Source organism: Vipera ursinii, assembly GCF_947247035.1.
Source record: "Vipera ursinii genome assembly, chromosome: 1".
Lineage (NCBI taxonomy): Eukaryota > Metazoa > Chordata > Lepidosauria > Squamata > Viperidae > Vipera > Vipera ursinii.
In genome coordinates, this window is record NC_139512.1 from 65,673,671 (window position 1) to 65,699,168 (window position 25,498).

Sequence of the window (25,498 nt, forward strand, 5' to 3'; positions counted from 1 at the left end):
GAAAAATAAAATAATTACTGAAACGTTACTTCACCTGTACTGCACAAAACTGTGGCTAGTGGTCATTTTTTAAATTTCAGATATGTGGACATAGAACTGCATACATGCATTTGGTTGACTGGCTCTGAATCCTAACTTTATATCCAGTTATTTCTTAATCAATTTACAATAAACAAATATCAATTTAAATTTCTGTGCGACATACTTCTGGGACTGATGGAGTGTGAATATCTCTGCGTCAGGTTGGACAGCATAGGGTTCCGGCTCATATACTGACTGCCCTATTCTGAGGAGGATCTCTTGGCAAGGGAATGGTTCTTGTTGCAGAACTGGAACAGGAGTTTCCCTAGAGATTAGGGCTGAGGGACCTCAATTTTCATGCCTTAGGAAGGATATCTGGCAGGGCTCGGGTTTTCCACAGGGATCACGGATCTGTCCTAAGTAACCCTGGATGCCACACACATAGCTGAAAGCTGTTGAATCTTCTCTTTGTTTAGGATGACTTGTATTGGCCATTGAGAGTCATTCCTGAATTACACTGATATTGTGTGTACCACAATGATTGCCAGTAGAGACTATTAAAATTCCTAAATGGCTTGGCTCCTAGGTTATGGTATAGCCACCTTTTACAGGGAGATCCTGTCCTACATGTTTGTCCAAGAAGGAATGCTGTGCATTGCGGTTCATATGAGCTAAGGAGCCTGGGGAAGCTCTTTCATAGCTAGTGGTCCCAGTCTTATGGAGCACCTTCTCCTTTAGCAACAACTGGTTTCATTTCAAAGCCAATCAAAATCATCGTTTTATCTAAAACGATTTCTTATATCTATTTTGCTTATTTTTACAATATTTTATTATGTTTTATTTATACAATTTTATGCTTTTAGACATATTAATTGCCAAAAGTCTTGGGACTCACTCAAGCAGGAAGGAAGGGACCAATTTCACAGATAAATACAGACATTTCAGACAGAGACCTGGAGAAATGGGTCTGAGTTGAGAAATCAGAGCCCAAATCTAGCTTTTGGAATGTAGCTCATAATAATTTTGATAATACTGAAACACAACAAGTTGGTATCTCAGTAAGCAGTCTTTATTTTTCTGGTAAGTGGCATGGAACATATAAATGGAAATGCTTTGTTAAATTTCTAATTCTATAAAAAAGCCCTCTTTGCACCGTTGAAATTATTTTAAAATAATTAGAATACAATTCATAATTTTATTTAGGAGAACAAAAGGATTGTGGTCTCAGATCATATCTACACTGGAATTAAGCAAAGTAGTAGGGAACACTGGCACCGAATTCCAAATCCAATGAGGAATAATGATCTAATATACTCTCTTACTACCAATTTGGTCTCATGGTTAAGACACCAGGGTCAAAACCAGAACATTGTGCATTCTTATCATGCCTTAGGCATGAACAACATCAGGCTCAGGTGATAAGCCAGCCCATGACTTCCTGTCACAACCAATGGATCAACACATGGTTGATTCCCCCCCCAAAACAGCAGCCCCAAACTTGTGGGAAAAATGCTAAGAAGAAAAATATCTTATTACTCTAAGTACAATCTTGAATAAATAAAAATGCCAAATAAATTAATCATCAACTCACCCTGATTATAAGGCTGAAGGGTTTCTGCATGTTCATGATCATACATAGCATTTTGCTGACAATGTACAATTGGATATCTTGAACTGTTTTTCTGACTCGGCTTCTTTCTCTTCTGTTTGTAGAAGTAAAAGATGAGACCTATTCCTGCAGCTGCTCCAAGAACTATACCAAGCCCCATACGAATAACCCCTGCTTTGGGCATGGTTCATCTAAAGTAAATTAAATAGAAAGAAATTAGCCCATGCAGGAGAAAGACCTTCATCATATCATATTAACAATAACCATCTGAACCTAAAATTACTCTTAAGTATTTTTAAGGACAGCACATGGCAACATAACTTTGTTTCAACTATATATGCTTGACAGTATATCGCTTTAAAAACAAGCACAAGCAATGCTTTTTTTGTAAGAAAAAAGGTGCCAGAACTCACATCTTGTTAATCTTTTATTTACCTTTCGCAATCACTGGACACACACCCACACGTCAGTTGTGTAAAGAAACATAGCGGTCGTCGCCTGCAGTAAGCACTCAGTGTGCGACTACACGACCATTCACAAGCCAAGCAGTGCCACAAGCCAAGCAGCCAAAGTACGCATGCATTGGACTCAACACACAAGCAGCCTGCATGCACCATTTTAATGATTTTGCAACCGACCTGCTACGCTCGACAGGGCAAATCAAGTCCACATGGACCAAACATTAAATTTTCAAAAGTTATTTTTAAAACTTGGAAAATCTGTCAAAAAAAGGTGCCAGAACTCTGTTCCGGTGAGTTCTATGACAAAAAAAGCACTGAGTACAATAATAAGCACAATAATGCTTTGTGGACTCAATAGCAATTCCTTGCCTAATTTCACTAGAGTTAGGTTTTTTTTTCTGAAACAATATCAGACCATTTCTTTAAAATTTAGACTTAGCTTACATAATTGCTTGAAGACACAAGAGATGGTTTAAAGACCCTGGATACTGAAAACAATGTGACTTTAGGCACTCCCCAACATGTACCACTTCTGGAAAGTTTTGTATTACCTGATTTTTGCAAACTGGAACCTGACCAAGCATCTTCTCCACAAACCAAGCTTACAAATTTCTCAGGGGATGGCTGACAAATGGATAAATGAAGCTTCCACTTAAAGGCTCTTCTGGGACTTGCTGCCCATCTTATGGTTCACTCTGCTACATTTATCTATGTCTCCTGTTGCTTTGGAGCTATACATACCATTTTCCCCACATCTTAAAAGTTATATGACTTATAGAAACAGTTGCATGAAATCCAATTTATGTAAGTCATGTAATCCTCGACTTACAACTGTTCACTTAGTAATCATTCAAAATTACAACGGTACTGAAAAAAGTGACAATTTTTCACACTTCTGATCGCTGCAGCACCCCCATGGTCATATGATTTACATTCAGATGCTTGACAACTGACTCACATTTATCATGTTTCAAGTGTCCTGGGGTCATGTGATAATCTTTTGCAACTTTTTGACAAGCAAACCCAATGGGGAAACAGATTCACTTAACAACCATGTTACTAATTTAACAACTGCAGTCATTTAACAAATGTGGCAAGAAAAGTTGTAAAATGGGACAAAACTCACATAACAAATTTCTCACTTAAAGTTTGGGCTCAGTTGTGGTCATAGGCTGAGGTCTACCTATACAACCTTGGAAGCCTCTGTACAAGAATGGGAACATCCAGTTAAAAAGTTTCATGCGCTTTCCTATAGTACAAAATGACAAGCCAAGCAACTACTTTAATATTTTCACATCAGAACAAGATGCAGGACCTATCCTCAAGAGTTTGCAACCATTTTAAAGAACAGTATCCATATTTTTCTTTGCTGGTCAGGTTTTCAAGTCAACAAGCGATGAAACCAACCGTGCAACTGTCACATACTCAAGTATAATTGGCCTTTTCTATAGTCAATTGGCCTTTTCTATAGTCAACACTTATGAACAAATATAAGATAACCTTTGTCATTTTTTACTGTGGGCACACTGGCACACATTAAAAATGTAATTCTCTTGCCTGCTCTCAAGTGTACACATACATAACACACATGTAGACATGCTATATACATACATATGTATATACCTACACCCTTACATACAAATACATATAAATATTAATCACTGTCCATCTTAATCTATGTTGTTGCTAGGCGCCGGAAACGACTCGATGGCACACAATCAATCGATCAATCATGCTCAGTACAATCTTGTGAAACAACGGACCTCAACCATTGGATTCCTGCCTCTGGCGTGACAGGGAACGAAATGTGAACAGCCCAGGCACCGAATATGTTTGAGATGGAAATTCAGATCTTGCCCACGTGGCTTAGGACAGGGGTCTTCAAACTTGGCCCTTTTATGACTTGTGGACTTCAACTCCCAGAATTCCTCAGCCAGCAAAGCTGGCTGAGGAATTCTGGGAGTTGAAGTCCACAAGTCATAAAAGGGCCAGGTTTGAAGACCCCTGGCTTAGGAGAACTGAAGCTCAAAGAAGCCGCTAGCATGTAATCACATTTCGCTTCTTAGACATAAGGGAACCCTGCCAACACCTACGTGATGACTTAAGAGATAGCGGGGAAATAGCGCAGGGTGGGAGCCCAGCGGAGCGCACCTCTAGGGAATCGTCGGGCTTCTCCAACGCAATTGGTTTTTGCATTTCAGAGGGAGAGGGAGGAGCCGGGTTAGCCTGTTCACACGTTGAAACGCAAAGTGCCTAGGGTCGCCCTCGAGACGGATCGCGTTATTCCCCCCGCCTCCCCCCCCCCGAACACAAGCCTTTCCGCCCAGCAAACGTAGGAACTATTCTCGGAGTGCAGTCCCCGTGAACCTGTGAGATTTACGTCCGAAGGCAAGTCCCGCATAAAAGGGTCTCATAAGGAAATAAAGCCAGCCGAGTCAAACCAAACAAGGGGAGCTAGCAAGCCAAAACAAGCGGGACTCTCACCGCGTAATTTTAAGTATTCCCAACACCGCTTCGCTTCCTGCGTGGTACGTTCTCAAGCGGCCACCGTCCACCGCGGGTTTTCCCCCTTCACCTTCCCGCTCTGAAGCCACACCGCTCCCTTCCCCATAGTCGCATTACAATGATATCATCGCCCTGCCCAGCGGCTGGGTTTTGCCTTTCAACTTGGCCCGGCCCTTAACAAGCCAGTTTGCTTTGCCTGCGTTTTTTTTTTTTTAAAAATATATGGCGCGGAGAATTGACGCAAGGCCACACCTCTATTTCGTAAATCCGTTTGTTTCAAAGCAGGTGCCTAAGGAGCCAATGAGGAAAAAAAGGAGAAAGTGGCATGGGCGGGGAGAAGTGAATGTGTCTAGAGCAGGGGTCGGCAACCTCGGCTCTTTTATGACTCGTGGACTTCAACTCCCAGAATTCCTGAGCCAGCTATGCTGGCTCAGGAATTCTGGGAGTTGAAGTCCACGAGTCATAAAAGAGCCGAGGTTGCCGACCCCTGGTCTAGAGACTAGAGCCTTTTACATTCACTTTGTAGGTTTTATAGCTTACGTTTATGTATTACTGTACCTGTATTTAGAGCTGATTGAATGCCCGTAGATTTACGAAGGCGCTATGTTGAATTTGATTAGCTGATCTGCAGCTAATGGAAGTATGTGCCTTTTCATAAACTTTGTTAGTCAGAAAAGCTGCTACCAACTCCGGTATTTGAAAGAGGAAGAGTTTTTACATAATATAAGACCATTTGATCACATCAGAATAATCAATCATAATAGAGCTGGAAGGGACCTTGGAGAGCTTTTAGTCCAACCCCCTACTCAAGCAGGAGACCATACCATTTCAGCTAGGTGGCTGTCCAGTCTCTTAAAAACCTCTAGTGATGAAGCCCCTACCACTAAGGCAAGCTGTTCCACTGGTTAATTGTCTTCACTGTTAAGGACGTTTCTCCTTAATTCCAGGTTGCTTCTCTCCTTGGTTAGTTTCCATCGTTTCTTGTCTTGCCTTCTGGTGCTTTGGAAAATAAGGTGACCCCCTCTTCTTTGTCGCTGAAGCAGTGGGCGTGAGCCTAGATGGACTCCAGAAGATGGTAGAGGACAGGAAGGCCTGGAGGAACATTCTCCATAGGGTCGCGATGGGTCGGACACGACTTCGCAACTAACAACAACAACAACTTCTTCTTTGTGGCAGCCCCTCAAATACTGGAATACTGCTATCATGTCATCCCTAATCTTTGTTCTAGACTGGCCATACCCAATTCTGGCAACTCTTCTTCATATGATTTTGTCTTCAGGACTTGGATCATCTTAGTTGTTCTTTGCACTTTTTTCCCAAAGTCTCAATATCTTTTTTGTAATGTGGTGACTAAAACTGGATGCAGTATTCCAAGTGTACTAATACTTTGTGTGATTTTGATTCTATGCCTCTGTTATACAACCGAGGATTGTGTTAGCTTTTTAATTAAATAATAAGGTATTTCCAAATTGGGAAACTTTAAAAGTAATATTAGTTTGTGCAAAGTGATCTCAGCTTTGGGTCTTCTACCAGAGGCCTGACAGTTTGAGGGTTCTGCATAGTATCTTAGCTGTTTCTAGCACCCTTGGCATCTGTTGGAGCTACTTTCCAGCTTAGAAGTCACAGCCCCAAGTGCTCCTGCTGCCATTGGGACTACTTTGGCCTTTATTTTCCACATCCTTTCTAGTTCCTCCTTTAGGCCATAGTACTTTTCCAATTTCTCATACTTTTTCTGCTGATGTTTATTATTAGATTTTTATCTCATATTTATTACATTATAAGTAACTGAGGCAGTGAACATACATAATGCTCCTTCCTCTTCTATTTTCCCCACAACAACAACCCTGTGAGCTGGGTTGAGCTGAGATAGAGTGACTGGCCCAAAGATACCCAGCCGGCTTTCATGCCTAAGGCAAAACTAGAACTTATCATCTTCTACTTTCTAGGGCAGCACTTCAATCACTACACTGAATTGGCACTGCTACAATTATTACAATTTGCATCTTCTGTCTTCTAATCCTAACCTTGTCAATTAATGGAGAACACACACACACACCAATACACATTGATCGGCAAACGTTTATTTATTCAAAACAAAGCTAAAATGTGTTTTATAGACAGGCAATAATGGTATTTTTCCCCACTGGTATAGATGTGATTGAGATAAACTACATGTCATGAGGTAAGATTTTTTTTGTCTCTTCTACCTGTTCTAATTTTTGAAAGATTTTCTCATTATCAAATAGTAGTTGCTTTAAAAATGGTTTTGTTTCATGCTCAATTAACAGAGAGCCATAGCATAAGACTGAGCATTGCATTTAGTGCTTTTGGTTTGGCAGGTGACGCAGGATCATTTGATGAATGCAAGTAGAATAGATTTCATTAGATAAATCTGTAGAGCTGAGTGAGAAAAGGAAATGATTCTGAGGCAAGGCTTCAGATAATTATTTGTTGTCCTTTTGCTATCTGTGTAGGAATGGCAGAGGATCAAGGCTGTGGGAGTTTAAAGTTAGGTCTTAAAGGATATTAAAGATCGTATCTAGACAATAAATTGTACTGCTAGAATTCGGATAGATTTGCTAGCATATCTGCCTTTGTGAAAGTAATATCAAAACACATGAAATTAAACCATATCCCTGTTTTCATGATCCTTGTGGATTTCTTATAAAATTCTTGCCATTAGAATGCAGAATTTCTAGTAAATTTATTTATTTAATTTTAATTCCATTTATATCCCGCCCTTCTCCGAAGACTCAGGGCGGCTCACAAGCTTAGCAGTAGCCTTCATTCGATGTATATGCCTGCTTATTAGGGCTTTCGCCCCCCCCCCAAGCGGCATTATTACAAAGTCAGCTTAATTGCCCCCAACAATCTGGGTCCTCATTTTACCTACCTGGGAAGGATGGAAGGCTGAGTCAACCTTGAGCCTGGTGGGATGCGAACCTGCACTAATTGCAGGCAGCTGGTGTTACTTAAGGAGTGTTTTGCATAAAGCTAGTTTTAAATTACTGGTATTCTGGATTTAAAATTTGAGGGCATTATGACCTCAAAGAATTTTCATAAACGGAGACAAAACATGTATATTACAGTAAGAATAACCTTTCACACACTGCTATTATTGTAACCCTGCAACCCATTAAAATTTAATTGTAACATTCTGTGCGATCAGTCCTTATCTCTTGCTCAGAGGCCTTATCCTGGTGACAATTTTTTGATTTTGTACTTTTTCCAACATCTCTGGCATCTGACATCTCTAATGTGTGATGTACCTTAAAAGTATGGACTGTGCGCAAGTTTTAAACAATGCTCTCCCTGCGGTTGCTTCAGTCAGATCCACAAATTGCTGCATTTCTATCAAACAAACAAGATAGTTCTTGTGTCCTGTTTAATTTGGCCCTAAGATGGTAGTGCAATTGGGCATGATAGAGGTGTTTACTGATCTCTAATTTCCAGCAAGCATCTCACTATGCCATTTTCAAATCTGTACCTAGAGCATGTTTCAGCCTTTTCTTTATTATTTGTTTCATACGCAAATGTTGCCAAAGCAAAAAAAAATATCTGCAATTACATGGGATACAATTAGTTAAGATTAATTAAGAGGTTTTTAAATTCTTTCTTCTTACAATGTCTTTATAGTTGAGAACTCATACACCTCTGAACATTAGTGTGACAGGACTGGTTGGGATGGGACACTATAGTTGCTTCCAGCTTGCAAGGCAGCAATTCTCCCAAATCTATTATCTGTTGTGATGCTACTTACAGTAATAGCAATTCTTCATCTGTAACATTTTATTTGCAGTTGCCCTTATGCAAGTACCAAACAACTGCTTGTAAATTCTTTCAATAGAAAAGAATATGTGTAGCTCAGGATTGAATTGTGGTGTCCTTGGTGCTCTCTTTGAGCTTGATTGTTTGCAAATGTTTTACTACCCAACGAGGCAATACTAGCATTTGCTAGTAAAAAAGACCTGAACACATCCCCTTCAGCAGCCAATGCTCAGATAAAGAGGGATTAATATCAAGGAAATAATCAAGCAGAAAAAAAAAATTCCAATCAAGGAACTACTAAGGAGCAAACCACACTCTCACCAACAATCCCATGGCTGAGAATATAACTGGCTTAAAGTCACCCTGCTGGCTTTCATGTCTAAGAGAGGACTAGAACTCACAGTCTCCTAGCTTCTAACCCTTTCTTCCAGGAGACTTGGTTCCTTGCATAATATGTCCACAACATGACCCTCTAAGACTCATTTGAATTCAGTTCTTATCTCCTGGGATGTTTTTTCTGCTTCAGTTTAACCTACAGGCCTTGTTATTTGTGCTGATCTCCCATCCAAATACAACCAGGTGTGATCCTTCTTAGTTTTTTGAGATCTGCCAACACCAGCTACGTGCTACCACCTGGGTAAGGGGTACAGGCATGTCTGTAAAGGTATGAGAAAAATGAAAACAAATGATAATAGCAAAGCTACAAGTTCTACTCTGGTCCATGCATCATGCTCAAGGTTGACTCAGCCTTCCATCCTTCCGAGGTAGGTAAAATGAGGACCCAGATTGTTGGGGGCAATTAAGCTGACTTTGTAATAATGCCGCTTGGGGGGAGGGGGGCGAAAGCCCTAATAAGCAGGCATAAAATGAAGGCTATTGCTAAGCTTGTAAGCCGCCCTGAGTCTTCGGAGAAGGGCGGGATATAAATGGAATTAAAATAAAAAAAATAAAAAATAAAAATGATGTTGCATGGACCAGCATGAAGAGAGTGAAGCTTAACAGTGAAATGGCATGATGCCACTTTCATCATTTTAACTAAAATGTTGGATCGTACAGATGCCTCTGTCAGCTTTAATTCCACTGAATTTTCCTCCAGCCCCCAAATTTGGTAGTCATCATGTATCTGCCATGTTTCTCAGAATCAGGTATTATTCATATCCTAATTAGGATTATAAAATGAGATGCATACATATTTTAAATTACAATCACTTGGAAATAGTTACAGTAAGCATTCAGGAACATAATCTGTTAGGTGCTAAAGTGCACAATGATGGTAAACAAATTTGATGGGTAGGGAATGATAAAAAGGTGCCATAAAAGAATATAAATGCAAGCAATACCCACTCATCCCTTTACAAACATTCTCTGGCTGTTCACTCAGAGATGAATAGCATGCAGAAGTGCAGATGATAAATTTTTATTTGCTGATCGACTATCGAGATGTTCCGTGTTCTGGTAAGTCAGATCTACAAACAGAGGAAAATCCCAATATATAAAGAGAAGCTTGATTACTGCAGACGTTGGCTTAGTCCAGGGGTCGGCAACCTTGGCTCTTTTATGACTCGCGGACTTCAACTCCCAGAATTCCTGAGCCAGCTATGCTGGCTCAGGAATTCTGGGAGTTGAAGTCCGCGAGTCATAAAAGAGCCAAGGTTGCCTATCCCTGGCTTAGTCTTTTCCGGCCACGGTCCAGCATTCCCACAAACTAAACCAGCCCTAGCCTGTGCACAGCCGAAAAGCTTTACCTTACGGCCACCACTTCCCTGCCGGCCCCGCCCTTAGGTAGCTCGCTCTTCGATTGGCTGTTCCGGAGGAGGGCGTTAACCTGGTTAGGCAGGATGTCACGTGTGGAAGCGAACTAGGAAAATAGGAGACGCTGGAGCTGCCGCGGCCACCTTTAACACCCTGGTGGGCGCTTAAGGGATCATGCCGTACGTTCTCATCAGCACTCAGATCCGCATGGTGAGCGATTCGGGACTGGGGTTGCAAAGTGGGAGGCTGGGGAAGACAGCGCGAGAGATCCAAGCATGCAATTATTTTTGGGAATGTTGAACTTTTGCTGATTAAATCCCCCCCTCCCCTTTCCTTCCAAATCAAGAAAGCCAGTGTGTGCGGGAAAAAGATATCCAGACGGGGTGGGAGCCGATATCTTTTATTTGGGTAAAAGTAAGAATGAAAGAATTAACTGATTTCTGGAAATATTCGTCTGGCGGAAATATATGAACACCAGCTTCTTTCCTTGGTCATATGTATGTACCGTAGATATGTGTTGATACAATTTGTTCTAACCCCCCTTCATGCCTGATTTAGTACTAGAGACTTTGGGGATGATGAAATATCTCAAGTCACTTTGTGTAATTTGCACGCAGTTCTACAGTTAGATATTGTTTTCTTTTCTCAGTTGCCATTTGCTTGGTTGTGCAGATCCATGAATGCCACCCGTAGCAATAGATTTCTGATGATGCTCTTGTATGTTGACAGGATCCACCTGTAACTGCTTCTAGAGCAGTGCCTTTCTCAACTGGGTGCCTTCTAGATGTGTAGACACCACAACTTCCAGAAATGGAGTTGGCTGGAATTACTGGAAGTGATAATCCCAACACCTCTGGGGATGAGTTTGGGGGAAGACTTCTTTGGAAGGTGTCAGAGTTGCAATTTCTGGATTGGTTAATCTCTTGAAGGAAAAATGATCAGAAGTCACTGGGCATTTTACACAGTGATTTTTTTCTTTTTGGATACACTTGTGCCTCACAGACCATTTCATGGAATCATGGATCTAACAGCATTATGACACAATTATGTGACGATACATTTGTTAGATTTGCCATTGTCGTGTGAACCTATCCATTTTCCTGTAAACCAAGAACCTCTCATCATAGTGGAATTTAGTTATAAGTACACTTCAGATGTGACTGGCCATGCTTATATAGATTATCTGATCAGTACAGTGAAACATGGAAAAATCTACATGTTCAGAAATTTTAACCTTACAGGTATACAGAAAATTGATGGCCGTTAGTTACTTCTTCTGGCTACTTACATGTTACTTTGAGGAAAGGGATACAGAGACTGTGGAGATTCATCATCCCAGTCTTAGGAGAAAATTCCTAAGCTAAACAAGCAAAGTCCTTTTTCTCCAGTGGATGCATGATATAGGTAATTGTTTTTCAAACTTGGAAAACTTAAGATGTGTGGACTTTAGTTCCCCAAATTCCCCAAACATAAATCATATGTTGACACCCTTTAGCAACCCTGCATTGACTTTTTAATGTATGCACAAAAATTGAGCAGCAAACTGAATTTCTGTGGATTTTCAGCAAACTATTAACTAGTGAAGGGAGAAAGTGAAATAGATGTATTAAGTTTCCTGCTCCTCTGCATCTGACACTCTTCCCCCTTTTTTGACAATAGGTTGAATGTTGAGCAATTATATTTACATCCACTGCAAATCTCAGCTGTATTTTGGTTCAAAAGAAGATGATGCCCCCAACTGCAAAAAGTCCTTCCCCTGCTATAAAAGTATCTGTGCAGCCAACCCTGAACAGTGGCGTAGCGTGGGGGGTGCAGGGGGGGCCGGCCGCACCGGCCGCAGCATCTGGGGGGCGCATTAGATGCATTTTACTTTAATTACATCAGTATTTTCATAACAAACAATACATGTGCTTAGGGGGTAAGGGTTTCTTTAACTAATCTAGTGGAAGAGACTCGAGTGCTAAAATCCACGGGTTAGGGGGCGCAAATTACTTGCCTTGCCCCGGGTGCTGACAACCCACGCTACGCCACTGACCCTGAATATTGATTTGAAATGTATGTTTAGAAAAGAAAAAAGTCAGAAAAAAAACCCAAATTAGTTCAAAAAGATCAACTGAAAACATTTCATGCTGTCTCATGTTCAGTCTGTAGGGGGAGCTATAACAGTGTCTTACACACAAATAGCTACATAGCTCTAAGTCGGTAAAGGTGAATAGGGTTATTGTTGCCAAGCTTTTGCCAATGATTTTACTTTGGTTTTATGTAAAGGAAAAAACATTCCTTGTGTCCTAATAGTGAAGTCTTGTGGTTCAGAAATTAAAACAACTCTTAAAAAAAGGGTGGGCTATCAAATGACTGAATTTTGATCATGTGACTGCAGGGGCACTGCAAAAGCCATAACCTCAAGGACAGGTCCGTAAATACCATTTGTTTAGTGTTTCTATGATTTTGCAGAAAAGGGATCTGAAATTGTATCATGAAAATTTTATAGCAAACCTGTTGATTTTTATGGGTACGGTTTTAGGGCACTTGTGGAATACGTAGGTGTGGAATGGGAAGATTTTGCCCCCTAACTGACTCCTACCCTTATGGATGTGAGGGCGATCTGGCTGCGACATCTGTCACCCCATTGATCGCCAGGGTTGATTCGACTCCTACCCTTATGATGCTAATATTACTTTCAATACAGAAAAGGTCACTTCTCTTTGCAGGAAGTTGGACCTACAATGGTTGGTGATGAACATTCCGATCCAAACTTGATGCACTATCTAGGGGCCATTAAAAGAAACATGTTGGGAAATCATTTGTAAGTATTCCTCTTTTTGCTTCTTGCTTCTATCACTGTTTGTTAATCAGTAATTTTGACAACACAAGAGAGCTTTCCCAAATCTGGTGCCCAGTTGGGTGGAAATCTTTTATTAACAAACTATATATTCCTACCCATAACATTTTTTGTCATCTTTATTCTTTTGCTCCAAAAAATTGTGTGCATTCTTCAAGATGGATGAATAATTCTGATGCATCTAAGACATTTCTTGAGCTTTTCATTCATCATTTAAATTAAAGCCCAAATGACGACAATACTAGAATCCTATTTACTTTAATGATAACATCAGAGAAATTTTCATCCAAGCCATTTCCATTCAGTTCTTTTCTTGCTTCAACCCCCATCATTACCCCAGATTGGACCTGTCTTCCAGTCTAATATGTTGGCCTCCTGCCAGTTTTATGCCATCTGTTTTCTCTGTTTATGCAGCTTTAGAATTTGACATGCAAAATGTTATCCTTTGAGGCACCATAAATAAATGTGAACATAAAGATAAATCTTCTTAAATTACAATATAGTTGTTTTGGCTTAAGACATCATGTTTAACCCAGGCATCGTGGTTTATAAAATATTAACTAATATTATTAGTTCAACTCAGCCAGTTGCTCTTTATTGAATGAACTATGAATGAAACAAGGCCTGGCTTACTGTAGTACGTAAACTGGATTAGTTTTCAGGGCCCTTTTCTGAAGACCTAGAAAAAAAATGTAAAATCAGTTGAAAGCAATGTTTTAGAATTGAAGATGAAAAATAAGGAGTGTTTTCCTTTCCTATTAACTTTTCTCCACAGGTATTAGAAATAAAATTTGGTGAAGCGATCACAATCGTATTTACCTAAGTAGTTCAAAAACATGCAATTTTATAAGTCATTCTAAGGTTTTCATCAGGTTGATGTTTGCGTCCTTTGACTTTCCATTGTTAATGATTTCAGAGCTTTTACATGCAAGCAAGCTTAAAAGATCAAGTGTGAAGCTGGTGTATAAATAGTGATAGGTCTTACTTTAAAGATGACTCTTCTATTTGGAAGATTGTCAGATGAGTATCTCTATGAAGCTATCTGCTCTTTGAAGGGTTGTGGAGGCCAGTGGAAGGGCGAAGGGCCATGAATATACCCCTGGATACAATGTTTCCCTGGAAATAAGATCTACCCTGATGATAAGCCCGAGCCTGATTTTTTGGGGTGGGCCTAATATAAGCCTTACCCCCAAAATAAGCTGGTGGGGTGAGCGTGGCCAGCACAAGCGGTGGTAAGCGCGTGGGGGCCGATGGGTGTCCGGCACAGAGCAGGTAAGTCCACATGCAGAGGCAGAGGCGGGGGGGGGGGGAAGTGTTTGGGCACCTATGGGGTGCTTTGGAACAAAGCAATTCACTCAGTTCCCAAGCGCCCCATAGACGCCCAAGCACCTTTTCCCGAGTGGAGATCTGACGGAGATGGAAGCTCCGTCCTCTTGTAAATGGGACACTTGGTGATAGAACTAATCGCTCCATTTCAAAGCGCCCTGTTTGCAAGGAGACGGAGCTTCCGGTCTCTGTCAGATCTCCATCCTGGTCAGCAGGGGAGCAATTCTGCTGCAGCTGCTAGGCCGCTGTCTCCCAAGTTCCACTTTTACCCACTGCCCAGGATTTTCATGTGCGTTTGGTTGCATTTGTCAATAGTGCCAAAAATAGTGTCGTACCATAAGCGTTGTCCTTTTCGTATTTGGGTGCAACAGCATAATGCACATGGAAAAAGTGCCGGGTATGTGCCCCAACGACACAATGCTTTTTGTCATTCCCGCCCTTGCCATTCATGTCTCTACTACTTGTTCTCCTTTCCCTTCGTGCTTTGCAGTGGTGACCGCCTCCTTTTTCACATAAATAACCAGAAGAAGAGGGAAAACGAACAAAGCCTCAGGGGGATCTAACTTTGTGGCTGCAAACTCTGCAGTTTAGAAATACGAGCCAGAAGGCTCAGTTCATAGATGAAAACAGAACAAATCCAGTAGAGGCCTGCAAAATATCAAAAGCAGATTAGGGTAGAGCTGTATTTGTAACAGTGCCCTAACATTTACAATGTTAAAGTAATATTATAAATAATCCATTGTTGACTAACTTGTTTATTGGGACCCAATATATAAAACTGGGCATTATATCTTCATGAGGTTTTGTGAATAAAGCTGTCCCTAGGCTCCATTGCTACTTCCCAAAACTTGGGAAGCTTTCAGAAATGTGGGGCAACAAAGACCTAGAAGATTAATCTTAAAACTAAATTTAGTAAAATTCAGTTTACGTTCTCATCAATATGGACACAGATTATTTGAAATTGTTTTTAAAAAATTCTTTTCATTTTTTTTTTTGCCTTGTTTACAACAGCTGGGAATATTATGTGAATGATGCTCCACGGATCGTCTTGGACAAGCTGGAGAAGTGTGGTTATCGAGTGATCAGCATGACAGGAGTGGGGCAGACACTGGTGTGGTGTCTTCACAAAGAAATGAATCCTGCTTTTCTTCCTTCCTAAAATATTGCTGTAAACTACCCAGCATAAGCCTGAGATCGCATTGCTCGTCTTCAGTCATTTTGAAGTGAGACTTTATCAAAACCTGGCTTTAAAATCGTTAAGCATCACTACATCATTCTAAGAAGGTTCACAGCTTTGGGGCTGGAATTTCCTGAAGAGATGAATCTTTATTAAGTATTATTTCAGGTGCCAAGCTGAAACTGGCAGTATTGTTATCACCACTTTATTGAATGGTGACAACTTGGCATTAAATCCACTATATTAGTAACAGTCTCAGGTTAGATCAGGTGTGACATAGCAGACACATATGATCATGCAGAAAATGTCTATTAATATTGATAGGGATATTGTTACCATACAAATTTACCTCTATAGATTACGTGATGTACTTAAAGTATACTACAGTGTCCCCATTCAAGAGTGTGACTAGAATCTTGAGATTGTGATATGTGGTTTTTCTATTATCTCTACATGGTATATCTTGAAATAGCACAGAAAAGATTCTTTAAATAATTCCATATAGTTTTTAATTTTACCAACTTGCCTTTTCATTGTTGAGATTATTTACACTATGCCTGCTGAAAACCATTCCTAAGTAGCTGATAAAATAATAAAAAATGGTAAAACCAACCTAATATTGTATCTCAAACTGCTTATTACCAGGCAGTTTTAAAATGCTGCCAAAGCCTGTAATATATCAATTGACAGTCTTGAGCAAAAGTATGAAATAATGAGTATCCCAAAGGGCACACTAATATAAAATATACAACATATATTGGCAGGTAATGGGACTAGTGCACCCTCTCCCCCTTATTCAAAGAGCTATGTTAGTTTCACATTGTTCTGTTGCTGAACTGGAATTGGCAAATAATTACCCTCTTTGTAACTGAATTTATTTTAGTTTAGTTTGCACTGTCAATACCGATAGGTGGTTCAGTTTCCTTGTGATGCAGGTGGCTATGAATGACCACCAGTAATATTTAGAGTCCTAGATAAGAATTGAGAAAATGGGCAAGATCACAATTTAGCTACGAAATTGAGCTGGTAACCAGCTTTCAACCAAACGAATCTCACAGATTTATTACAAAGATAAAAATAAGGTAACAATAGAAGGCTTTTAAATAAAAGAATATGTTACATCTAAGACATGTGTTGATTTATAAAGAATGTTAAAGAGCACGATGAGCCTTTAAAGTCAGACTTGCCATGAGTTGTGATGAGCAGAAAACATTTTCTACCCTAGAGAATGTGCTGTAGAACTCATGTCGGTTCAGTGAGTAGGGAAACATGGTGATCAAGAAGGAAGGATATGGTTTTCCAAAAGGCAGATTTGCCACTGCTGTATAAATTCCAGATGTCAAGAGTAATTTAAGCCATGCACTGAAATACTTGAAATAGGATTTTCACTTTGTGTATCCCCTTAATTTGGGTGATCAGTTATTCTTCCAAGAAATCTAGAGTAGTTTTGAAGTTTTTCCTTCAGTAGTTTTTTTTAATGATTTAAGAATTATAAGCAAAAATGCGTGGTAATGCCATTTCCCCTTCTACTATGTACATGACTCTTCTTCGTCTTCCTGTTTCATCTTTTCAATTAGCTTCTGCCTCTCAGAAGCTTGCCGCATGCGCATCATCACAAGACTTTCGTAATCCCTCTCGGAAACTACTGAACCCTGTGGAAAGAAGTGACTGCAGTTAGTTTCTGAAGCTCTGTTGGGTCTTTCATACGTCATCATTTTATTCTGGATCTGGAAAGCATCACCACCACAATACAAGAGTACCTTTCAAATGTCCACGGAAATACAGATTCTTAAGTTAGCGCAGCTATTATATTACTCATTGCTGCATATTGGCAATTTATTTGGCTCTCGGCAAGCAATATTCTTGGCATTTTCAGCTGATCTTAAGATTTTGTAGATATTAAAATTACTCTTTACAAACAAAGCAAACTTTGCACAGTACATAGCGTTACTCGTCTGGCTGGAAAGTGCTAAAAGGAAAAAAATGTTTTATGTTTTACAGCCCAATATGCTTAATATTGTCATGCAAATTATTCAAATTTGAGTAGTTTAAGATCTCACATATTAAAACGGAGCTTAGAACAAAATATTCTAGATTATGTTCTAGAATATGAGGGCCGTCCCCGCTATTTGCAAGCGGTGAGGCGCTCCGACCCTCTGCGTCTTCCCCGAGATCCCGGGAGCGAGGATGTGCAGCCTCCTGAGCTCCGGCTGGTGTACCTGAATGCCAGGTCCGTGGTTAATAAAGCTCCCCTCGTTAGGGATTTAGTTGAGGGTGAGCAGGCGGACCTGGCTTGCATCACGGAGACTTGGTTGGGCCCAGAGGGTGGGGTCCCTTTGGTTGACCTCTGCCCACCAGGCTTCCGGGTGCTACACCGGCCACGAGCTCATGGTAGGGGTGGGGGAGTGGCGGTTACCATTAGGGAGACCTTATGTCCGCGGGAGACCACCGTTTCTCAGATAGTCGGGTGTGAGTCTCTCTTTATGAGATTTGGTCCTGGGGCGCAGTTGGGCTTGCTGCTGGTGTACATTTCGCCTAGTCGCACAGCGGCAGCCCTGCCCGAGCTGCTCGATATCCTCTCGGGCTTGGTGGTTGAGTTTCCCAAACTTATAGTTTTGGGAGACTTCAATCTACCATCCCTGGGAGGTTCATCTGAGCTAGCTCGGGAGTTCATGGCTTCCATGGCGGCCATGGACCTGACGCAAGTAATTTCAGAGCCAACTCATGAGGGAGGCCACACCCTTGACCTGATTTTTTTTTTTTAATTGAAAAGTTTTACAATACAGTTTTCCTTTAAAAAACCCCCCCTTCCCCCACCCTCCTCCCCCCCCTACCTCCCCCCTACCTCCCCCCCTCCCCCCCACCCTCCTCACCCCCCTACCTCCCCCCCTCCCCCCCTCCCCCCCCCCCGACTTCCCAGAGCTAAATACAAGGTATATATATATAAAAAAGCAATCATAAACAACCATATACTAACAATTACAAGTTCTAAAATCCATTACTCTCTAGCTTGTATAGGATAAAACAATCCTTAGCAATATATATATAAGAAACTAAAATAGAAAAAAGAAAAAACAAAGCGAAGGAAGACTTATTCGAATGCTACGTAAAACTTCTTAACCCTATACTTGTTCTGGATAAACTCAATCCATTTTCTCCATTCCATAATATAATGTTCTTGCGAATGATCTTTCAAATAGGCCGAAATCTTCGCCATCTCTGCCAGGTCGGAAACCTTTAAAATCCACTCTTGTATAGTCGGCAGTTCCTCTTTCTTCCAATATTGACCTATCAAAAGTCTTGCTGCCGTAACTAAGTTCAACATCAGCTTGGAGTCCACCACTGTGGCATCAACAATTATTCCCAACAAAAAAAATTGTGGGCAAAATTTTATCCTCCGTTTAAAAACCTTCTGCATATTCCACCAGACTTTTATCCAAAAAGCCTTAACTTTTTTACATGTCCACCATATGTGAAAATATGTTGCATCTTCATCACCGCACCTCCAACATTTAGGCTGGTAATTCGGATACATACTTGCAAGCTTTTTAGGATCTAAATGCCATCTATAAAACATTTTATAAAAGTTCTCTCTTAGATTTTGAGCTTGAGTAAATTTTACATTCCTCACCCAAATCTTTTCCCACGTGTCCATTGTAATAACTTCCTGAATATTTTGGGCCCATTTTATCATGCAATCCTTAACCAGCTCCGTTTCTGAGTCGATCTCTATCAATGCAAGATATATCCGTTTAATATGTGCTGGTCCCTGATTTCTAATTTGCTTTGTCAAATTTTCATCAGTCATTACAAATCCACTTTTCTGGTCTTCTTTCCACCTGGCCCGTAACTGAATATATTGAAACCAAGTTTGAACAACCTTCTCTTCTCGCAAGAAATTATATGATTTCAGGCACCAAACATTCCTTTCCAAACTTAAAATTTCCTTGTAGGTAGTCTCATCGTGTTTGAAGCCAGCATGTATATTTTCTATTGCGTGTTTTGGAATTGCCCACAATGGTATCTTGCTGCTTAACTTGTATCTGTACTTCTTCCAAACTCTCAGCAGTGCCTGTCTTAAAATATGCATCCTAAACACAGAATCTACCTTCTTATCATACAACAAATATGCATGCCAGCCAAACAACAAATCATGGCCCTCAAGATTTAATAACCTCGGTTGCGTCAAATTAATCCAATCGCTTATTCCTACTAATGCAGCAGCTTCATAATATAATTTAAGATTTGGCAATTTAAGGCCACCTCTCTCACGAGTATCCTGCATAATCTTAAGTTTAACTCGTGGCTTTTTCCCTGCCCACACAAATTTATTGATACCACGCTGCCATTCCTCCAAATTGGAATCTTTCTTAAGAATCGGTATCATTTGAAATAAAAATAAAAATTTGGGCAGGACATTCATTTTCACTGCTGCAATCCGTCCCAACAAAGACAATTGCAATTTTTCCCAACTCTCCAATTCTTTTTGAATTTTCCCCCATAGTTTTTCATAATTATTTTTATATAGCTTTGTATTAGAGGGCGACAAAGTCACCCCCAAATATTTAACCCTTTTAACAATCTCAAATCCAGTTAATCCTTCTAAGAGAGCCTTCTGTGAAACTGTCATATTTCTAGCCAAAATTTTAGTTTTCTGTATATTTACTTTAAATCCAGAAACCTTCCCATATTGTGTTATTATCTCCATCAGGTCCACAACAGAGTTCTCTGGCTGGGTCACTGTAACAACCAGATCATCTGCAAATGCTCTCAATCTGTAGTCCTGATCTCCGACTTGTATCCCCTTAATTTTTTCCGAGTTCCGAATCTTAACCAATAATATCTCTAATGTTAACACAAATAACAAGGGCGATAGTGGACACCCTTGCCTTGTGCCCTTCTCAATATTACATGCTGTTGTCAGGCTATTGTTAACTATGATTCGGGCAGTTTGTTTTTGATATAACGCCCTAATCGGTTGTAAAAAATTTTCCCCAAAATCCATTTTGTCTAAAACTTTCAGCAAAAATTGCCAATTCAATTGATCAAAAGCCTTTTCAGCATCTAAAAAGATTAGCGCTGCAGAGATCTGGTTGTGCCTTTCCAAAAACTCTAACACATCAACTATATGTCTCACGTTATTTTTCATTTGTCTACCACTAATAAACCCCGTTTGATCCCCATGAACCACCTGTTGTAGAACCCTCATCAGTCTATTAGCCAAAACCTTAGCAAATATCTTATAATCTGTATTTAAAAGCGATATCGGTCTGTAATTTTTAACTAAAGTAGCATCCTGGTCTTCCTTCGGAATCAAAGAAATAAAAGCTGTTCTCCAAGACGGTGGCACCTTTCCCCCCCTCTGGATTGTCTGGAACAGTTCCTTTAACGGTTTTATCATCTCTAATTGTAAGTTCTTATAATAGGCCGCAGTCAGGCCATCCGTACCTGGTGCTTTATCCACCTTCAGTTCCTTAATAGCTGTAAAAATTTCTTCTTCTGTAATCAGCTGATTAATCCCCTCTTTTTGTACTTGCGTAAGAACCGGGATGCTAGCATTCTCCAAGTACGTATCAATATCTTTTACATTAATATCCTCTTTAGTATATAATTTCGAATAAAAATCCACAAAAGCATCCTTAATAAGATTCTGTTGAAACACGACCCTTCCTTTATACTCAATCTTGTCTATATTAGATGCTCTTTGTTTTTTCCTCAGTCTATAAGCTAACCATCTGCCTGGTTTATTAGCATTGCAAAAAGTATTATGCCTAGCAAACCGCAGATTGGTCGCCACTTGATCAGCCATTAATTTATCAAATTGTCCTCTTAACAATCTAATAGCCTCCTTGATCTTCACATCCTCTGGGTTCAAAATCAAAGCCTTTTCTTTTTCCTTTATTTCATTCTCCAGTTCTTTCCTTCTATTTTCTACTACACGTCTATGTCTATTATTCATATGTATCAACACCCCTCTCATATAGGCCTTGCTAGCATCCCAAACCATATCCATAGAAGTACCCTTGTTCATATTAATCTCAAAAAAATCCTTCATCCGCTGTTTACATTCTTCCACATTTCTCTGGTTTCTAAACAAATTCTCATTCATACGCCATGAGCGCCTATCTCTTTTTTCCTTATCAATCTCCAACCAAACTGGACTGTGGTCAGAGATAGTTCTTGCACAAATCTTCACCTGGACCTGACGCAATTAATTTCAGAGCCAACTCATGAGGGAGGCCACACCCTTGACCTGATTTTTTTATCTAGACGGTGGTTGGATGATCTTGGTGGGGGCTCTCCATTTATTATGCCCCTGTCATGGACCGATCATCATCTCCTGCGGCTGGTCTTCCATTTTGCCGCCCCCCGCCGTGGGGACACGGAGCCAATTAGATGGTACCGCCCCAGACGCTTAATGGATCCTGATAGATTCCAAGCGGCGCTGGGGTCCCCACCTGCCTCCATTGCTCACAGCTCGGTGGATGCCTTAGTGGTAGCCTGGGAAAGGGCAGCCACTGAGGCTCTTGACCGGGTTGTACCCTTGCGGCCCCTGACCCGGCGCAGATCCCAGCGAGCTCCATGGTTTTCCGCGGAGCTCCGGGAGATGAAGCGTCGGAAACGGGGCCTAGAGAGCTGCTGGAGGTCTAGCCGATCCGAACCCGACCGGTTTGTTCTGAACCAGCCCTCTTCTAACAAACCCCTTATCAGAAAGAAGAGACTGGAGAGCGTCCAAGGCTAAAAGGCTTCTGCCAAGATTTAATTACGCAGTTAACAAAAACACAAGAGCTTGTCTTCTCAAGCGGAAAAAGTTGCTTTCAGCAACCAGCCCCTCCCCAAACACTTCTTTTATAGAGAGCTCAGGGCGTGGTCTCACTGTGCCTCCTCCCGAGGAGTCCCATAGTCTTTCTTTGTTTGTCCCTGCTCGTCTGCCTCCTGCGTCGGGCGTCCTTGAACAGGGCCAGCTGTGGGTCATCATCCTCCGCACTCTCGGGCTCACACAGCTGAGAAGAGGTCCCCGGCTGAGGACTCTGCAAAGCCTCCAAATCATCATCAGCCGGTTCGTTTCCCTCCTCCCCCACATCTGAGTCCTCCGATACATCGGACCCGGCTGTCGGACCCACAGGCTGGCCCTGAGTCACAACACGGTTGCGGTTAAGAACCTATATTAGGTCTTATCTCGCAGCGATGAGGGTGGCGAGGTGCAATTACTTCTCCACCCTCATCGCGTCCGCAGATAACCGCCCGGCCGCCTTGTTTAGGGTGACTCGCTCGCTTCTTAATCAGGAGGTGAGGGAGGATCCCTTGCAGGGTCGTGCCGAGGAATTTAGTCAACATCTGACGGATAAAATCGCTCGGATTCGGACCGGTTTGGACTCCAGCTGGGCAGAGTCTGGCGATCAGGACACGGGCGGTCTTGTCAATGTTACCTGGGAGGAGTTTGATTCTGTGACCCCTGATGAAGTGGACAGGATTATGGGGAAGCTGAGTTCCACCACATGTTTATTGGATCCGTGCCCTTCTTGGCTGGTTTATGCAGCTAGGGAGAGGACACGAGGCTGGCTCCAGGCGGTTATATCTGCTTCTTTGAGTGAGGGTTATTTCCCCACCGTCTTGAAGGAGGCGGTGGTGAGACCTCTCCTCAAGAAGCCTGCCCTGGACCCAGCTGTATTGAACAACTTTCGTCCAGTCTCCAACCTTCGCTTTCTTGCGAAGGTTGTTGAGAGTGTGGTGGCGCATCAGCTCCCTTTGGTCCTGGATGAAGCGGATTATCTGGACCCTTACCAATCGGGTTTCAGGCCCGGGTACAGCACGGAGACGGCATTGGTCGCTCTGGTGAATGATCTCTGGAGGGCTCGGGATAGGGGATATTCCTCTGTCCTAGTCCTATTAGACCTCTCGGCGGCTTTCGATACCATCGACCATGGTATCTTGCTGCGGCGTCTCAGGGGATTGGGAGTGGGAGGCACAGTTTTTCAGTGGTTCTCCTCCTATCTCCTGGGACGCTCGCAGTCGGTGTTGGCAGGGGGGCAGAGGTCGACCCCTAGGACTCTCGCTTGTGGAGTTCCTCAGGGGTCGGTCCTCTCGCCCCTCCTGTTCAACATCTATATGAAACCGCTGGGTGAGATCATTCGTGGTTTTGGAGTTGGGTATCATCAATATGCCGATGATACCCAACTTTTTATTTCAACCCCAAACCACCCCAGTGATGCCCTCGCTGTGATGTCCCGTTGCCTGGAGGCGGTTCGGGTCTGGATGGGGAGGAACAGACTTCAACTCAACCCTGACAAGACTGAGTGGCTGTACATTCCGGCATCCCGGGACATTCTAAATGTTCCATCTCTTTCTATGGGGGGTGAGCTCTTACCCCCCGTGGATAGGGCTCGCAACCTGGGAGTCCTCCTAGATTCACGGCTCACCCTGGAAGATCATATAGTGGCCGTGACTAGGGGGGCTTTCGCCCAGGTTCGCCTGGTGCGCCAGTTGCGACCCTATCTGAACCGGGATGCCCTGTGTACGGTCACTCATGCGCTTGTGACCTCTCGCCTTGACTACTGTAATGCTCTCTACATGGGGCTTCCCTTGAAGACCACTCGGAGGCTCCAACTGGTACAGAATGCGGCCGCGAGAGTTGTCTTGGGAGTTTCCCGGTACTCCCATGTTACACCTTTGCTCCGCGAGCTGCATTGGTTACCAGTTGTCTTTCGGGTGAGGTTCAAGGTTTTGGTTACGATCTTTAAGTCCTTACATGGCATGGGTCCGGGATACCTCAGGGACCACCTGCTGCCGGCATCAACTCCCCTCCGCCCTGTGCGTTCCCACAGAGAGGGCCTCCTCAGGGTGCCGCCAGTCAAGGAATGCCGACTGGTGGCCCCCAGGGGGAGGGCCTTCTCTGTGGGCGCTCCGGCATTATGGAACCAACTGCCGGTGGAGCTCCGGACGGCATCAGACCTCCGAACTTTCCGTCGAGGCCTGAAGACCCACCTATTTGAAATGGCTGGTCTGGCCTGACGGGGGATTATGGGTTTTAATTTGTCGTTTTAGATTTGTATTACTGTTTTTAACTGGGCATGGGTTTAATCTTTTTTAATTTTTGTATGGTCTTTTTTATATATGCCCTGTGAACCGCCCTGAGTCCCTACCAAGGAGAAGGGCGGTATACAAATTAAATAAAACTTAACTTAAAACTTAAATAAACTAGATCAGACATGTCAAACACAAGGCCCGGGGGCCGGATCCGGCCCGCTTCCGGCCTGGAAGCAGTGAGGGAACGGCCCCCACTGCCTTGGCCCTGGCCCAGAGACCCTCCTCCTGCCAGAGACCCTCAGATCTGTCCCACTCCTGCCCAGGCCCCCATAGGCACCCTTGATATGAACAATGTAGAGCTGGCCACGCCTACCCAGTAGGCCATATGCACTCTAGCCACACCCACCCAGTAGGCCACGCCCACCCTGACCATACCCACCCGGCCCCTTGAGGGCGACCGCAATGCTGACGCGGCCCACAATGAAATTGAGTTTGACACCCCTGTTCTAGAGGTTCTGTTCATAAGGTGCATTTCTTTTTTCAGAAAAGCTTACAGCTGGTCCAAAGAACAATGGTTTGTTACAGCATTGCCGTATTTCTTGAACATACAGTAGTCCTTGATCTGCAACATTTCTTCAACAACCACTTGAAATTAAGCATTGAACAAATGGGGGCTATAATCAGTCCTCAAGAGTTTTGTCAAGTGGGAGCTTGGCAACCTGTTCACATTTAGGACTGGTTGCCAAGCATCAACTGATCACCATTTGCAACCTTCCTTGCCAGCTTACCCAGAAAGAGCCTCCTGACCTGCGCTGCTGCTCTCACACACCATCCCTGATCCTCCCTCACCTACACAGCACCTCTTCCACACTCCCTGATCCATGTGTTGCTTCTCACATATCCAGCCTGACTCGTGCATCTTCCCATGCACGTTACCCATTTTCCCTGACCAGCACCTCTTGCACATCCCCTCGCTCCCTCCTCCAGCCAGCAGCAACCACTTTCTGATT

At 42.4% G+C, this 25,498-nt stretch overlaps 3 protein-coding genes across 5 annotated transcripts in view; 1 reads left to right on the top strand and 2 right to left on the bottom strand.

Annotated features, from left to right (window-relative positions):
• Window positions 1-4,695, bottom strand: part of RMDN3 (regulator of microtubule dynamics 3) — a 34,531-nt gene extending 29,836 nt beyond the window's left edge. For all 3 annotated transcript variants that reach the window (XR_014493061.1, XM_083367771.1, XM_083367770.1), the window contains exons 1-2: window positions 4,576-4,695; window positions 1,613-1,821 (exon numbers count right to left, since the gene is read on the bottom strand). Coding sequence is in view for 2 of the 3 variants with exons in the window: in XM_083367771.1 (XP_083223897.1) it covers window positions 1,613-1,814 (202 nt within the window). In the remaining variant the exon portion in view is untranslated. The remainder of the gene's footprint in view (window positions 1-1,612; window positions 1,822-4,575) is intronic.
• Window positions 4,696-10,235: 5,540 nt separating this feature from the next.
• Window positions 10,236-16,357, top strand: GCHFR (GTP cyclohydrolase I feedback regulator). Its single transcript, XM_083366042.1, has 3 exons — window positions 10,236-10,326; window positions 12,828-12,922; window positions 15,296-16,357. The coding sequence occupies exons 1-3, from the start codon at window positions 10,291-10,293 to the stop codon at window positions 15,441-15,443; spliced, it is 279 nt and encodes a 92-aa protein (XP_083222168.1). The 5' UTR covers window positions 10,236-10,290; the 3' UTR covers window positions 15,444-16,357.
• Window positions 16,358-16,505: 148 nt separating this feature from the next.
• DNAJC17 (DnaJ heat shock protein family (Hsp40) member C17) overlaps window positions 16,506-25,498 on the bottom strand; it is a 44,661-nt gene continuing 35,668 nt past the window's right edge. The window contains exon 11 of the mRNA XM_083365956.1: window positions 16,506-17,113. Coding sequence (XP_083222082.1) covers window positions 16,991-17,113 — 123 coding nt within the window. The 3' untranslated portion in view covers window positions 16,506-16,990. The remainder of the gene's footprint in view (window positions 17,114-25,498) is intronic.

Bases quoted from the DNA above. Each gene is read 5' to 3' on its own strand.
- GCHFR (XM_083366042.1), top strand. From the start codon at position 10,291: ATGCCGTACGTTCTCATCAGCACTCAGATCCGCATG. The intron at 10,327-12,827 runs GTGAGCGATTCG...TTCTCTTTGCAG, and splicing joins TCAGCACTCAGATCCGCATG to GAAGTTGGACCTACAATGGT. The intron at 12,923-15,295 runs GTAAGTATTCCT...TGTTTACAACAG, and splicing joins AACATGTTGGGAAATCATTT to CTGGGAATATTATGTGAATG.